Source organism: Megascapheus bottae, chromosome 8 (genome assembly GCF_031878675.1).
Source record: "Megascapheus bottae isolate mThoBot1 chromosome 8, mThoBot2.hap1, whole genome shotgun sequence".
NCBI lineage: Eukaryota > Metazoa > Chordata > Mammalia > Rodentia > Geomyidae > Megascapheus > Megascapheus bottae.
The window spans coordinates 58,460,818-58,478,110 of NC_143516.1; the positions used below are offsets into that span (position 1 = coordinate 58,460,818).

A 17,293-nucleotide genomic window follows, 5' to 3' on the forward strand; every position below is an offset into this window, starting at 1 on the left:
CGTATAAAATTCTGAATAAAAAAAACATAGTAAGCCAGGCGCCAGTAGCTCATTTCTGTACTCCTCGATATGTCTGAGGCTGAGAGTGGAGGATGGAGGTTTGAAGCCGGCTCAGGCAGGAAAGACCATGAAACTCTTACATAAAAATCCATCAAAAATCCAGAAGTAGAGCTGGTTGAGTGCCAGCCTGAAGCTAAAAAGCTAAGGGATAGCCCTCAGGCTCTGAGTTTAAAACCCAGTTACTGGCATGTGCACACACACACACACACACACACACACACACACACACACACAAATAGTAACAATAAAGCAGAACATATGGAATGAATTTGGGAAATCTAATAATGTTGATTTGCAATTGCTATAGAAATAACACTCAATTTGTGGCTTTTGATGTTGGCTTACACACACTTAGAAAAAGAAGGAAAGAAAAGCAGCCCACAGATGAGGAGAGTTTCATGGCTTTGACACTGATCCAATGGCCAGGCTGAGTTGTGGGAAGTGGGTCTTGCTCAGGTATGCCTGAATCCCACCTGTCCTTGCTGGGTCTGTGGCACAGGGCGGAAGCAGTCTTCTGGGTTGCATCGCCCACTGGGGCCTGGTGGGCCCTGGGGTCCCGGGGCACCTGGTGAGCCTGGCTGACCCAGAGCTAATAGAACAAAAGGTCTGTCAGAAGGCTAGGCAGCCATGGCCCCATCTTCCAGCCTCCCACCGATTCCAGCCTGCATCCTTGTGTGAGAGGCTGCTGGTACCAAGCACACATCACCATTACCTGAGGACCCGGGAAGCCCAGGGCTCCCTGGCAGCCCAATGCCAGGCTCTCCTCGTTCACCCTTCTGTCCTCTGTAGCCTGAGAGAGAAACAGAGACACAAATGGGAAGGTTGTCCTGGAGAAACACGAAGAACCATTTCCAAGTTTAGGCCGTTTTGTGACTTCCTCACAGCATGAGTCATGAATTGGTGATCTGTGGTGATACTGAAGCATCAGATAGGGCCTAGTAAGGGGGACCTTTAAAGTACAAAACATCATAAAATACCCAGCAGGTCAAACTTTTGATGGTGTCATTTTTTTTTGATCATGGAGCTTGAACTCTGGGCCTGGCACTGTCCTGAGCTCTTCAGCGCAAGGCTACCATCTTACCCAATGAGCCTCGGTGCCACTTCCAACTTCTAGTGGTTAATTGGAGATGAGTCTCATGGTCTTTAGTGCCTGGGCTGGCTTTGAACCTCGATCATCAGACCTCAGCCTCCTGAGTAGCTAGGATGACAGGTGTGAGCCACCATGCCTGGCAGGTGATGTCATCTCTCTGTAGTGAGATGACTCTGGCCAGTCATAGCTTCTTGTCTGTGGCTATGACCCTGGAAATTGCTCTCACAGGTGCCCAGGTTCAAGGTAAATAAAGGAAGTCTACAGCCAGACACCAGTAGCTCACGCCTGTAATCCCAGCTACTCAGAAAGCTGAGATTTCAGAATCACAGTGCAAACCCGAAAAATGACTCTTTTCTCTAATTAACTAGTCCAAATCTTCAAGCAGAGCTGCGGCTCACATGGTAGAGCACCCACCAAATAAAAACAAAATAAAAACTCAGGGACAGGACCCAGGCCCTGCGTTCAAGCCCTAGAACCAGCACACATACACACACACACACTGGTATGATAGGTGCTTGTTCTTGGTTTGGAGCATCATCAGTCTTTGGCTAGGATCTCCAGGTCTCCTGGTTCCCATGAGCTCCATGTGGCCTGACTTCAGAGTGAGCTAGACTAATGAACAGCCAGCACAGCCCTCTGGCCATGGTGTACACATAGAAGGTAAACCCTAACTCTACTCCAACTGACTAATTCCTTATAATCTAAAAAAGGTCGCACACATGATTAATAAAGCTGGAGTGGCAGGGTATAGTGGCTCATACTTGCAATCCTAGCTTCTTTGGGGGTAGAGATAAGAAGGATCATGATCTGAGGCCAGGTCAGGCAAAAAGTTCATGTGAAAATCTGGGTGTCTCCACGCCTGTCATCACAGCTATGAGGGAAATGTAAACAGGGGATCTCAGTAGAAAATGTGTGACTCCATTTAAAAAATAACCCAAGCAGAAAGGGCTGGGATGTGGCTCAATGGTAGAATGACAGTCGCTTACCAAGAATAAAGCCCTGAGTTCAAGCACCAGAGCAACCAAGGGAGAGACAGAGGACAGAAAGTTACTCTTCCAGTGATTTTTCAAGCTGTGCACTGAGACTAGTTAAAACCCGTGTAACTTTGTCTTCCAGAATAGGACAAGTATGATTTTTTAACTGTAATTTGTTGAGGCTGGACAGAAGGCCTGGCCTGGGAGCACAGTTCCTGTATCTAGACATTGTATCCTATGTCAGGCTCAGCATGGAGACAGATGAGTCCTGGGGCACGGCCTCCACTGGGTGCCCTTACCAGAGTCCGTGTGTCTATCCATCCATGTGGACACATGCGGGGGCCACCAGGGCTTCAGGAGCAGGGTGGCTGGCTGGTTCTAACAGATGGTGCCTGACAGTGGATTCCAGATACAAAGTTGATTCAAATGCTCCAATGAAAAAGGCCCTATAATTCCCAGGCTAGGGGCAAGCCCTGCAGGCCCAGCCTCTCTGCTCTGTCTCTTGTGAGAGCCAACTCCTGGGCCAGGGTTCTCGAATTCAATGCCAGGCCTATTTGGCCACTTTGCTGTGATTAGTAAGCCAAATTCTTACAATGTGACTGTCAGAAGAACTCAGTCCAGCTAAATGTAAGATCATGTTGCCTGGTGAGCTGTCATTAGTGCAACAAATTGTCTTGCAAGCATAACTGTGGCTTTAAAATGTGAGAAATTGGGCCAGGAGTGGGGCCTAGTGGTAGAGTGCTTGCCTAGCATGCACAAAGACCCAGGTTCGATTCCTCAGTACCACATACATAGGGAAAAAAAAGCCAAAAGTGGTGCTGAGGCTCAAGTGGTAGAGCTCTAGCCTTGAGAAAGTCCAAGGACAGTACTCAGACCCTGAGCTCAAGCCCAGGACCGGTGCAAAAATAAATAAATAAATAAAAATAAAATAAATAAAATGTGAGAAATTGTATGAAGAATTCCTTTTAAAAATCATCTTTGAGAAGTTATATGAGGGCTTTCCCTTCCATACATGAGCTTGTGAGTATGACGAACCTTAATTCTTGTCTCTCCCTCTTCCTTCGGGCTCCCCACTGAAGAACCCCTTCCAGGTCAAAAGTGCAGGGCATTAGGGCTCAAAAACCTCTAATCCTAGCCACACAGGAGGGTAAGGTCTGAGGATCGCAGCTCCAAGCCAGCCTGGGAAACCAAGTCATGAGACTCCACACTAAGAAGCTGGAGGTGGAGCTGTGGCTCCAGTGTTAGAGCACTATCTTTGACCAAGATTCAAGCCCCAGGTCTAGAACACACACACACACACACACACACACACACACACACACACACACACACACGCACACACACACACACACACACATACACACACACACACACACTCAAAAGTTAATGTTTACAGCAGAAAGATCATAACCCCACCAAATACTTCAGATTTTAATGATTATTTGTACTACGATTGTCTATGATACTTCTTTTAGTTTCTTTGAGATTCTAAGATGATGAGTCTTACAGTTACTGTTATGATATTAAAGATATTTACAGTAGCACTTTCTAATTAGTTTTAACATGAAGTAGCTGCTAGAAAATCAGACATGGACACATACGTTGTACTAAATCACTTCATATATATTAGGCATACATAGATATAGATATATTCCCTTAATGGTTATTGGCATGTATTGAAGGTCAGAAATTAGTTCACCTTTCTTCCACCTTCAGACTTACCTTGCGGTCCAGGGTCTCCTGGGGGCCCAGGCAGTCCATCCTTTCCTGGTGGTCCCGGCCTCCCGTGGGCTTGAGCAGCCAACATGGCTGCTGGTAGCTTGAGCTGAGACAGGATCACAGCCATCCTCTCTTCATGTATGAAAGAAAAACAATTTATATCCTAGAAATATTTTTATGTCAATGATTTTTCAGAACAATAGACAGGTATTTTAAAAATAATTCAGCCCAACTACAAGAGCAAGGACTCAAAAGTTGCATACCCAATGCTATGGACATTGTACTGGAAATATAAACACAACTACCTAGACATAAAAACTTATGACTCTATAGAAATAATGTTTTATTACATAGATTAAAATGAATCTATGACATACAAACCCTCAACCTAATTTTGATTATGTTCTAAAATCTAAGTGCCAGTAATTGTATATAGAGATTCCCTTCCTGAATACTTGTTTGTTAAACACGTCATTTGAAATAAATTCTTTAATAAAAAAGTGAAAAAAATCAGCCCAATATAAATACATACAATTTACCAGGAGGTTGGAGTGCTGTTTGTAGTGGGACGTACAAAATAGATTGTACAGACAGAATTGCATTGCTCAGAGGGTCTGAAATTGTTTCTAAGCTGCAGCCATCTAGACTGGAATGACTGTTTATGAGTTTTGTGGAAAGAATTTAAGTTCTCATTATAAATATCTATTTTGTTTGTTTTTATGCTGGTACGGGGGAACTCAGGGCCTCAAGCTCTCTCTTAGCTTTTTTGCTCAAAACTGGTGGTCTATCATTTGAGCCACAGCTTTACTTTCAGCTTTTTGGTGGTTAATTGAACAGTCTCACAGATTTCTTGGCCTGGGCTGACTTTGAACTATGATCCTCAGATCTCAGCCTTCTGATTAACTAGGATTACAGGTATTAACTACCAGCACCTAACTTGCAAAATTGTTTTAAAAATGAATTTATGGCACTTTCCACTGATGTTGTAATTGTGTAGCTACTTGAAATATGTCCACAAATTCTCCAACAGTTGGGGCCAAATTCCTCTATTTTTTCAGTGATGGCTTGACCTTTCATTTCTTATGAATAGAGAATACAATATTTTTAAATCATTTATATGATCAAGATACATTATTAGCTTGATGCTAGTGGCTCATACTTGTTATCCTAGCAACTCAGGAGGCTGAGATCTGAGGATTGAGGATGAAAGCCATGCTGGGCAGGAAAATCTGTGAGATTCTTTTCTCCAATTAAACGGTGAAAGACCGGAAATGGAGTGTGCAAGTGGCAGAGCTCCAATAGTGCATGAAAAGGCCAGATGACAGTACAAACCCCTGTTTTTAAGACCCAATGCCAGCATTAAATAAAACAAAAGCAAGGCACACCCTTAGACAGCTTTAAAAAGTAACCATTTACCCCCCAAATAAAATTAAGGAAAAGCTGCAACAGATAGTGAACACTAGCTGAGTTAAACAGACTAAGCAGTCCCGTACTGGCATTCCTGTTATAAAACAAGCAGCGTAGACCCACAGCATCCACAGGCCTGAGCCTGGACAGACTGGGCCATGTGGGGGTGTCCATGGATGCCTTAATCACCACAGCCATGAAGGGATGAAGAGACAGAGTGAGGAAGTGACACACCTCTCCCCCATCTGCCTGGACACAGTGGGAGTGAATACCCTTGCTTCAGCAAGTTAACAGACAGAGCAGTTGTGTAACCCTCGGGGAGCCAGGGCTGTCACACCATCACAGTGACTGTAAACACATCCTCCATACAGGATATTAAAGTAGTACTTGATTTAAATATATAAAATGCAGTAATCACAATTTGAAACTTTGCATAGCTCTTGAGAAGCTATTTCCATACAAGTTCTATTCATTTGAATACCTTGAATACTTCACTGTCTAAACACAAAGATTCACATTACTAGTGTTTTCTTTCCAATGTGAGAATTTATTGGCACTCTTTGTGCTGTTTAAAAATGTTTTTAGCGGGCTGGGAGTTTGGCCTAGTGGTTAAAGTGCTTGCCTAGCATGCATGAAGACCCGGGTTCGATTCCTAAGTACCACATACATAGAAAAAAGCCGGAAATGGTGCTGAGGCTCAAGTGGTAGAGCTCTAGCCTTGAGAAAGTCCAAGGACAGTGCTCAGGCCCTGCGCTCAAGCCCAGGACTGGCAAAAAATAAAAACAAAAAAAGGTGTTTTTAGCAAAGTTAAATTATTTTAAAGCTGTAAACGGCTTTAGGATACTCTAAGAAATAGTCATTTTGTATAAGGCTAATTACCTCCCTCTGAGGCCTATCCCTAATCCTCCAGCGTGGAAAGTGTCTGAGCAGCCACATGAAATTCAGAAGTCCTAGTTGTGCTTCCTTTTTCAGGGATGTTTAGTCAATTAATCTCCTTTTAGCTATGCTTTTTAATGAGACAGCAAATTAAATTTCATATTCAAGTATGTATATACCAGACACTCACATTCCACCTGCCCAGGCAAAAATCACAGCCATCATTCTAACCAGTGAGTCCACGGTGAGGCTGCCCTGCAGAAGGACTCTCCAGCACCATGTAAATATGTATGTATGTATGTATGTTTGTATGTATGTATGTATGTATACGTATAGGCATATATTTCTCCACCTGTGGTTGGTGGCACAGCTATCAGGCCATCATCTGCAGATTTAGGACCAGATCACAGTCCATTTTAGTCATGAAATCATGATAAAGGAAGGAACTTACAAATCAAGCTTCTCACAAGGATCAGGTGAGGATTCAGATACATTCACTCCACAGATGAGAGAAAATTAGGGGTCTTAGGGATCTTGGAGAGAACTTGAAGGATAGTCATAAGACTCAGAGACACTGCCCTATGCAGTTCAAGCATGAGGAGAGGAAGTTTCAGGGAGTGAACTTAACTTGGGGTAAGGAAAAATTCTTCCCAGAGGACCTAAGGGTGCTTTCTCGAAAGGTTGCTCCTAGGTCACCTTTCCAGCACATGACTGAGGTGGACACCATAGAGAGGAGATGGGGACCCAGAAATGTTACAAAGCAAAGCTAACCTTCAAAAATCCTCAGGACCTCTTGATTAATATACTTTTTTATTTCTTCATATGATAGAGCATCAGCCTAAGGAAGGAAAGAATAGTGTTACAAGAAAGCGTAGAGCACAAAGGAATAAAGACCAGAAATATCAAAATCTATATACTTAACTATTGTAGAAACACAGTTAGCCAGCAAAATGCTTTTGTCACTGGGCTCTAAGGTGAAGTCAAATATCTTTTGCCAAGGATATTGGGAGTAAGTTGAAGGGCATAATCTCTTTAAAAGCTTTGGCCTGGAGTCTGGACCAGCTATATGAACATTTTTCCTGCTAACTAAGCAGGACAGCTTCATGTAGTTAGGAAAGACATTTCTGCTATTTCACTTTAGAATGTTCTAGAACCCATCTGGCACTATCCAAAAGTTAGCATCATGATCACAAATCAACTTCTAATAAACGTTCTTTGGCCAGGAGTGTGACCTAGTGGTAGAGTGCTTGCTTAGCATGCACGAAGATCCTGGTTCGATTCTTCTGTACCACATATACAGAAAAAGGTGGAAGTGGAGCTGTAGCTCAAGTGGTAAAGTGCTAGCCTTGAAAAAGCCCAAGGACAGTGCCAAGGCCCTGAGATCAAGCCCCAGGACCGGCAACAAAATAAATTAAATTAAAACAATAAAAGTTGATATCTTGGTAGATTCTCTACCATTCTTCACTGCAAATTCCTCCCTTGGTTTCCACACTGAGTGTGTTACTGTGATGATAGTTTTATGGCCTTCCTAACATGATGGTGAAGCTGGACCATAATCTCATGACCGTTCCTCACAGGATGATGCTGATCTATTTGCAGCAGCCAGTTCACTTGGAATGCAAGAATCTAAACAAGATGGTGTGGTGGACAGCATGGCTCCAAGAATGCCCTACTGAAAGCCTGCCTTTTCCCTGCTCTTGGGAAAAATGAGCATGAGTACATGCATTTCATACTAACTGTTGGCCCGAATGTGCAGTGTGTAAAGCTTTATGTGAGCGGAGATAAGGAAACTGTTTAAAAATAAACCACAGGGAAGGGGGGAGGGAAATGGGGACAAAAACATGAGAAGGGGTATCAATGTTAGTGAAGTAATGCCCCTTCTATCTGGCGAATATAATGTAACCCTCCTATTAATTACAATAAAAAATTTAAAAAATAAACCACAAAAATGATGGGAAGGGGTTTTGCTGTTTATATATCAGATCGGATCAGGGTATGTTCCTATCTTCTCCTGCATTTTTCAGATTGAACTCCTCTGAGCAAGGGCTACAACCTTGAATCTGGAGAGTTGTATATAAACAATGCTCCAGGCTGCTGGATCCAAACACACTAGCTTTGACTACATGCTTTCTCTCTCTAAGCGCCATCAGGGTGGATGTATTCTAACATGAGCAACAAACACACTTGGCTTCCTGTAGGACAGAGAGACTGTGTGCACAGCACCGTGTAAGTGGGTTTTAGAGTTAGCTAGACCTTGGTTCACCTGCTTAGTCAGTTGCTGACATTGGACAAGTCAGCACTTTCTGCCTTTATAAAAGCAGGGAGGAACGAGATCAAATGAGGTAAAGCCAGTGTGGCAAAGAACTTCAACCACCAGTTTCGGTGTGCTTTAAGTATACAAGCAACATGATCATTCTCAATACAATGCCTGCAGTGCACAGCTGACTATCTGCCCGTGGACAGTGAAACAATGAGGTGCAGAAGCAGGTGTGATACATCTGGAGCAATACATTTGCAGCTGGGTGATACATCTCTGCATGGCCAATGGAAGCCAGGCTCACTGAGGCTGCTGGCACCACTTACCGGAGTGCCGGGGGCCCCTGGGGGACCTTGGTGGCCGGGGGGTCCTGTGGAGCCCTTGTCTCCAGGTGGCCCCATGGGCCCCTGGGCCCCCTTCGTGCCTGCAAGGCCTGGCTTTCCTCGCTCGCCTTGGAGCCCTCGGTCTCCTGGGATCCCTTGGTCACCCTGTTTTGGGGGAGAAGAAGCAATCAATGACCTTTTCTGGGAAGTGTCTGCATGCATCCTAGTCTTTCTTCACTGTGGGGCATTGGATACTGACTTAAACTATGTAGCACAATGTTGAGAAATGAATGAATGAACTCAAGTAAAATGCTTAGGAAATGCCAGGCGCCGTGGAGTCATTTTCGGTGTACGTGTCATTGACAGTGAGCGCAGTGCCATTTCCCTTGGGGAGCAGATGTTTGCTGCCTCTACCAGCATCCACCCGCAGGCCTGGGCCTCTACTTGGTCATGAAGGGGCCTCCTGGGCGGCTTCCTTGTACAGAATCACTGGGGACACCTCTCCTAACCCTGGAGTGGGCCTTGTTGGGCCCCTAGGTTTCGTTTCCTGAACTCATGTTCACATGGGCGTGCACATGCTGTTGTTTACCCATCCATGTGGGTCCTATACAGACAATCCTAAGGAGGAAGGAGAGGCAGTGTTAAGGCCAATGCAGGTGTCTGAGACAATTAGCAATAGCATCGATACAAAGATGGCGATCTTAAAATAACCTAAGATCTGTTGATAGTGGCCCATTTTACTATCTAGTTATCAATAGTACTAGATAGTATATAACAGGTGCAAACAAACTATACTATTTCTAAGTTATAATTAACACTATAAATTAATATATTATCATTCATTTATACTATTAAATATTATAATAATAATGCCCACTAATAGTATACTAGTATATTAGTAAAATAATACATTAGAATACTAGTATATTGGTTTATTAGTATATAGTATATATATTATAGTATATAGTATATAGAGTGATTGAATATAGTATTTTACTAGTATAATAGTATACTCTCTACTAATAGCATAAGATTGTTATTTATAATCGTATAAATGAACTATTGTGTCTGTGGAGTAAGATGTCAGAAGAATCTAGGAATTAAGCCACATTGCATGTGTCTGTATCTGACAGCACAATTTCTTTAATGTTGTTGTTGGTGGTGGTATGTGTATGTGGTTTTGGGGCTTGAACTCAGGGCCTGGGCACTTTCTCTTAGCTTTTTTCTCAAGGCTAGCACTCTACCACTTGAACCACAGCTCTACTTCTGCTTTCTGCTGGCTAATTGGAGACAAGAGTCTCAGGGGCTTTCTTGCCTCAGCTGGCTTTGAACCCTGGTCCTCAGACCTCAGCCCCCTCCCAAGTGGCCAGGGTTGCAGGTATGGGCCACCAGCACTCAGCTTCCTGTAGCCTCTATGCTGCAATGTGTCCCTGTGGAGTGGCACAGGAGGTGGTGGTAAGGGCAGGGTTTGCTGTGTAGCCCGGAGTGTTTGACCAGCTGCAAAGGCCCAGGAGGTGAGGGCCTCAGCAAGCATAAACCCTGCTTGTTTCGGCCCAGTATTTTTCACTGTGATTACTTTTGTGTTTGTCTTGAATTAAAAACAATGGAAATTAGGGGACCATTAGGGATCTTGGGATGAGGAGAAAAAGAAGCCATGTAGAAATGAAATGGATGGCCCAGATAGTGGCGCTGCCATCCCAGTCACTGGAGGGTGTGCACAATGGTGGCACCCAGACAGCGGGGTGAGACACAGACATGCATGGCAACCACAGCAGTAAAATACATACACGCTCTCCTTTGGGGCCTCTGTCTCCAGGCCTTCCTGCGATACCCTGGAAAAGACATGGACAGGGAAAGTCACGCCTAGCCAGGTTTCTTGTCAGTCTTACCATGCTGTTGGCAGATGTTCTAGAAAAGCTTATCCAGAAGAGATTTTGTACTTCACAGTTTAAATGAGTTTTCCATACCTGAGAACCTGGTAATCCATCTTTTCCATTCATTCCCTATAAAAGACAAAAGTGATTTGTATTTCTAATTCTGCACTGACAGACATGAGTTCACAAGGGTGTCATCTTAAGGACAGTTCCTTCCTTGTACTGTTTATGAGGGTCTGACAAGTCAGTACAATAAAAGGGCTCTGAGTTCAAGCCTGACTGTCATCTGCTAGTTCCACACTTGGGCACATACACCAAATCTCAGTAGCACCAGCAACTCACACCTATAACACCAGCTAATAAGGAGGCCGAGGGCTAAGGAACGGGGTTCAAAGCCAGCTCAAGCAAAAGAAAGAAGGCTCCTCTCTCCAATTAACCAACAAAACATTGAAGGTGGAGGTGTGGTGGAGCACCAGCCTTGAGCAGAAGAGCCAAACAAGAATATAACCCTGAGTTCAAGCCCCAATACCAGCAGAAAAGAGAGAGAGGCAGACACATCACACAGAGAGAGAACGAGAAAGTCAGAGATAGAGACGGAGATGGAGAAAGAAGTTTACAGGTTGTCCTATTGCTTCAAATTCCTGCCAAGAAACTCCCCCTTCCTCACATTTTGCCAGAAAATATCAGCTCTTTTCTTTAGGGAAAATAAATAGGGAAGAATATTCTCGTCTTTTCTTTTCCAGCTCCCACAACCATTTTTAGCCCATTTTCTGCATTTCTGCCCCTCACTCTGTATCAGGAAGAAAGGGCTGTGGCTCTGCTGAGGTGAGACCAATTTCTGTTCTTTACTAGACAGTCTCCATCTAGTCTCTCTCTCTCCCTCTTTCTACCTAGCCTGGCTTCAAATCAAGGCCCTCAGAGCACAGTCTCCAGTGTAGCCAGAATTACAGCATAAACCACAGTGCCTGGCCCCATTTAGCTCTCTCCCAATTCCCTGACCCTAATTTTTTAAATTTATTTTTATTCTTATTGTTACTGTAGACTTGGTATACAGAGGACTTACAGACACCTGGTTAGCATGCTCCCCACCTCAGGTCCTCGGCCCCTCCACTGAACTCCCCCCAACTGTACTCCTGGCGCCCACCCGGGCTCAGTGCTCTTCCCTCAGTGCATCTGGGGGGGCGGGCAGATGCACACCACAGAGCAAATGCACACCCACACAGATGCACACCACAGAGTAGGTGCACACACAGAACAGATGCACACCACAGAGTAGGTGCACACACAGAACAGATGCACACCGCAGAGCAGGTGCACACACAGAACAGATGCACACCGCAGAGCAGGTGCACAGCACAGAGCAGAACTTGACTGCCCTCAGCCTTCATGTCAGGATGCCCAGCCAGGAATGGCCACCTGGGTGATGTTGACCACGAAGTGGAGCAGGCTGGGTGTGTGGGAAGGGACTGGAGAGAAGAGCTTCTGCTTCCCCCGCAGAGTCCCAGGGCTGTTGTCTTTGGGTTTGGGGATTGTTATGTTTTATCTTATTTTTTTTAACTCTGCTGATAACACTGCGACTGAAGGAATGAGCCAACTTCTCTGCACTTAAATCTATCACCTTGTCCACCACAGAGTGAGACATAAAGACACAGCACAGAACTCCAGCCACTCCAGAGACCCCCTTGCCCATTCATTTGTCCGAGGCACTCTTCTTCCTAAGCCTCATGATTTCCAAGGGGGTGGGGCACAAGGGGTCCGGGGAGGCAGTGCTAGAATCCATGCAGCAGGCTGCCATACTCACTGGCTTTCCCGCAGGTCCCTCAGGTCCAGGGAAGCCCACGTCTCCCACGGGTCCTCTCTGGCCCTGCAAGGGTGTCCCCAGAAAACATCAATGGCCAGCAGTGCTCTGATATGGCATGCCTACAACAGAGGTCGTGGCCACTCACCGGCTCGCCGGGGACTCCTGGAGGACCAGGGCTGCCAGGCTTTCCCTGGTGAAGCAAAGCAGAGACATGTCAGGAGACTGCTTCCTGCACTTCCACCTCCTGCCCTCTGCTGGTTCACGGGAGGTACAGGCCACACGGGCTTCTTACACTGGCTGGCTTGGAACCGTGCTGTGCTGCTCAGTTATCAGTGGCTGGGGCTGCAGGTGAAAGCTGTGGGGCCCACCATGTACCCTACAATCCCGTGACGCTTGCCCCAGATGGCAGAAGCCTTGAAAATTCGATCAGACTAGAGGGCAGGAGTGTTTGGAGCTGGAGCTCACTCTGAGGTATGGTCCTGAGTTGTGGATACCTCCTGCTCCAGGCAAGTAACCTGAGGCAAGAAAACTATGTGTGTGTTTTGTTTTTTTTTTCCAGTCTTGGGCTTAAGCTTAGGGCCTGAGCACTGTCCTTGGACTTTCTAAAGGCTAGAGCTCTACCACTTGAGCCTCAACACCACTTCTGGCTATTTTTTTTCTATTTCTATGTTATGTGGTACTGAGGAATTGAACCCAGGTCTTTGTGCATGCTATGCAAGCACTCTACCACTAGACCAAACTCCCGGCCCAAAAACTGTTTTTTTTTTTTTTTTTTTTTGCCAGTCCTGGGCTTGAGCTCAGGACCTGAGCACTGTCCTTGGACTTTCTCAAGGCTACAGCTCTACCACTTGAGCCTCAGCACCACTTCTGGCTTTTTTCTATGTATGTGGTACAGAGGAATCGAACCAGGGTCTTCATGCATGCTAGGCAAGCACTTTAACCACTAGGCCAAACTCCCGGCCCCATCCAAAAACTGTTTTTAAAGGTGAAAACAAAGAGCAGCAGTCTTGCTGGCACTGGTGGCTCACCCCTGTAATCCTAGCTGCTCAGGAAGCTAAGACCCCTGGTGATGGAGGTTCGAATTCTAACCAAGAAGAAAAATCCCTGAGACGCATCTTCAATTAACAGCAAAAAGCAGGAAGTAGAAGCTTTGTGTGAAAAAAATCAAGCTACAGTGTGAGGCTCTGCATTCAAGTCCTAGTACTGGCCTGAATGTTTGCATATGAACACATGTACACACACACATACAAACACAAATGTACACACATGCAACATACACACACACACACACACACACACACACACACACACACACCACATATGCACACGCACAGACCGCACTCTTAACCTGGGAGAGGCCTGCAGTTTTAAAATTGGAGGTACTAGCAATCTGTTGCCAGTGGAGTTGTGGTGATGGATGGTGGAGGGTGAATTGTGCAAGCAGAGATTTAGCTGTAATGTAACACATCCTTGTGTGAACTCACCGATACCCCGGCTGCTCCTGGGGGCCCAACTGGGCCTCGATCTCCCTGTGGGATTAAAAGTATAAAACACCACTCATAATGGTATCTCTTATAAAGTCAATGTCCAGATACAGTTTTTTGTTTGGTTAAGTTTTTGTTTGAATTTGATAAATACTATAATATGAGCTGACATGAAGATAGAGTGTAGGTAGGAACTTGACAAAGTAAGCGTCCCACTCTGCTGGATGTCTTTTCATTGTCTCCACTGAAATCAAATAATAGTTGGAGTGAAAAAATCATGATAATTCTGTGACCTATATTCAATAAGATCTGCTGAATTAGTCACTATTTTTATTCTATAAAGCAATTCAAACAAATCATCAGTTGGAGAGTTCAGTACATGGGAGCCAACTGAAACTGTTTCTGTGTAGGATGAGAATAAAAGTTAGAATCAGACTTTCTTGGTCCCCTCTTCTGGAGCGTTCAATTGTGGAAAAGCAGATTCCTTTTCAAGCAGTAGAGCCTTGTAGAGATGGCTGATACTGCTGATCAACGAAATGCAACCTTGCTGGGGCAGACCCACACCAAAAAGAAACTTCAGGGCTTCACCGAGAGTCTGGAAGGAGATCTGATTGGATGGAAAGATGCTTTGCTCTTGGAGAAAAGACGGTTTGTGAACGTGTCACCGCTGTCTGAATAACTTATAAAGCTAGTAAAAATGGTTACAAAAAAATAGACCTTCCCTACGATCCCGCCATACCACTTCTGGGCATCTATCTTAAATATCATGACCCAAGATATGATAAGGACACCTGCTCAGCTATGTTCATCTCTGCACTATTCACAATAGCCAGGCGATGGAAACAATCCAGATACCCTACTGCAGATGAATGGATACAGAAAATGTGGTATATATACACAATGGAATTCTACATAGCCAACAGACAAGATAAAATAATGGCATTCGCAGGGAAGTGGATGAATCTAGAGCAAATCATGTTGAGTGAGACAAGTCAAGACCTAAGGTGCATGGTATCCTTAATATGTGGCTATTAAATCCAAAGAGTACAAGAGCGAGGACTCAATAACTGCATACCCAAAGCTATGGACATGGTAATGGAAATATAAACATAACTATATAGACATAAAAACCTATGACTCTACAGACATAATGTTTTATTTCATAAATTAATATGTTTCTATGACATACAAACCCTTAGCCTAATTTTGATTAAGTTCTAAATACTAAGTCCCAGTGATTGTAAATAGAGATTCCCTCTTTGAACACTTGTTTGTTAAATTTTTCATTTAAAATATGATGTAAAAATCAACGTTAATAAATTCTTTAATAAAAAAATGGTTACACAATTGCAGTTGGAGCCAAAGATATAAAAATTTATTGGGATAATAAATGAAATAATAAAAAGAAAAATAATAAAAAGCAGTATTATTAATATATAAACATGTAATAATTATATAATATATATAATATAATATAATTAATAATAATTTAATAATTACATAATTAATAATTAAAATGACATACTGGCAGAAGAATAACCAGTGTATCGCCTTCATAGAATATAAATCTCAGAAAGAAGCTGGCATTCATAATAAGATTTTAGTAAAGAAAGACTTGTATCACTCAATGGATAGATTAATAATTGGATAACTTCTTTGAAAGTATCTAATTTCTCTCTTTGCATCATATCTCATACAAATTCCACATGACATAAAAGATAAAAACAAAATGATATAAAATATTTTTTTTTAAATTCTGGCACTGGTGGCTCACATCTGTAATTCTAGTTACTTAGGAGGCTGAGGTCTGAGGATTGCAGTTCAATGAGATTCTTACCTCCAATGAACCATCAAAAAATCTGGAAGTAGCACTGTGGCTTAAGTGATGGGAACCAGACTTGAACAAAAAGGCTAGGAGACAGTGTTCAGGCCCCAGTACCAGCACTAAACAAATAAATAAAAACTATAAAAGTGCTAGCTCTGCTTGTGGCAATCTGTCAGTCCAAACCAAAGTAAACATTTTCTGTACAAATGTGAAATAAAAGAATAAGGAAGAGAAATAATATTTCAGAACTGACCATACTAAAGTTGTACTTCTAGGCCATGCGTTCAGCCCCCAGTATCCCACTCTGTCTTTCCACATATCATCTCTTCTCCAACATGCTGCTTTCCCAGGAGCTATTGAACATGCTGCCTTCACCTCCTTTCCTCTTGGCTATTGAAAGACATTATTGTAGCACTTCAATTCCCTCTTTCTCCTTCCTACTTCTCTCCCACCCTCCCTGTCTGTATGTCTCTGCCTCTACCTCTCTCCCTCCCTCCGCACTCCCTCCCCCCTAAATGCTGAATGGGATCATTTCTAACCTCTGTGCTTACCTTTGCACCTGGAAACCCTTCCAGTCCTGGCAGCCCCATGACACCCGGCTCTCCCTGTTCAATAAAATCAGAAGCATTTTTTTTTCTTAATTCATTCTAACACTGGCTACATGTTAATTGATAATTTAACAAATAAATGGTTTTCTCTGTTTCCTCCCTCCCTCCCCTTTTGGCGATATTGGAGTTTGAACTCAAGGCCTCATACTCAACTGGTACACTCCTATGTGAGCCATGCTTCCACACTTGTTCTAGTCTAGTGATTTTGGTGACAGGGTCTCATAGACTTTCTGTCCAGGCTGGCTTCAAACCTCAATCCTCTAGATCTCAGATTCTGAGGTAGAAAGATTACAAGAACGAGTCACCAGTGCCTGGTGGTATGACCTATTTTCAAGCAATGCTTTACTACATTTGGTATAGGATAGTTTGATATAGTTTGAAGGTAGTCTGAGAATAAAATCTGTTCTTATATGCGCATGGTGGCTTTACAAACACATTGATAAAGAGACAAAGCTCAACAATAGTAATATTGCAGCTGACTCATCTTAACAATAAAGAACACACAGTCAAGACTCAATGTATGGTCTGCAAAATCAACAATAAAGAACACATAATCAAGAACTCAGTGCACGCAAGGTCAAGAAGAGAGAGGGAAAGGATGTGTTTAGAGGGCTGGGAGAGAAATTGAAAGGGATGATATTGATCAAGATGCAGTGTGTGCTGGTGAGAGTGCAAACTTGTTCAACCACTATGGAAAGCAGTATGGTAGTTCCTCAAAAGACTAAACATAGAGCTCCCCTACGACCCAGCAATTCCACTAGGCATTTACCCAATTGTCCAGAAACAAGGACATACTAAATCCACTAGCACAATGATGTTCATTGCAGCACTATTTACCATAGCAAAGATATGGAACCAACCCAGATGTCCCTCAGTTGATGAGTGGATCAACAAGATGTGATATTTGTACACAATGGAATTCTGTGCTGCTGTCAGAAAGAATGACATCGCCCCATTTGTTAGGAAATGGAAAGACTTAGAAAAAATCATATTAA

At 43.6% G+C, this 17,293-nt stretch overlaps 1 protein-coding gene across 1 annotated transcript in view; it reads right to left on the bottom strand.

The window, feature by feature from the left end:
* Positions 1 to 178: 178 nt before the first annotated feature.
* The window catches only part of Col19a1 (collagen type XIX alpha 1 chain), a 159,492-nt gene continuing 142,377 nt past the window's right edge, over positions 179 to 17,293 (bottom strand). The window contains exons 37-47 of the mRNA XM_090337719.1: positions 16,242 to 16,295; positions 13,866 to 13,910; positions 12,527 to 12,571; positions 12,382 to 12,444; positions 10,674 to 10,709; positions 10,494 to 10,538; positions 8,710 to 8,871; positions 6,898 to 6,964; positions 3,847 to 3,975; positions 773 to 850; positions 179 to 649 (exon numbers count right to left, since the gene is read on the bottom strand). Coding sequence (XP_090193845.1) covers positions 513 to 649; positions 773 to 850; positions 3,847 to 3,975; positions 6,898 to 6,964; positions 8,710 to 8,871; positions 10,494 to 10,538; positions 10,674 to 10,709; positions 12,382 to 12,444; positions 12,527 to 12,571; positions 13,866 to 13,910; positions 16,242 to 16,295 — 861 coding nt within the window. The 3' untranslated portion in view covers positions 179 to 512. The remainder of the gene's footprint in view (positions 650 to 772; positions 851 to 3,846; positions 3,976 to 6,897; positions 6,965 to 8,709; positions 8,872 to 10,493; positions 10,539 to 10,673; positions 10,710 to 12,381; positions 12,445 to 12,526; positions 12,572 to 13,865; positions 13,911 to 16,241; positions 16,296 to 17,293) is intronic.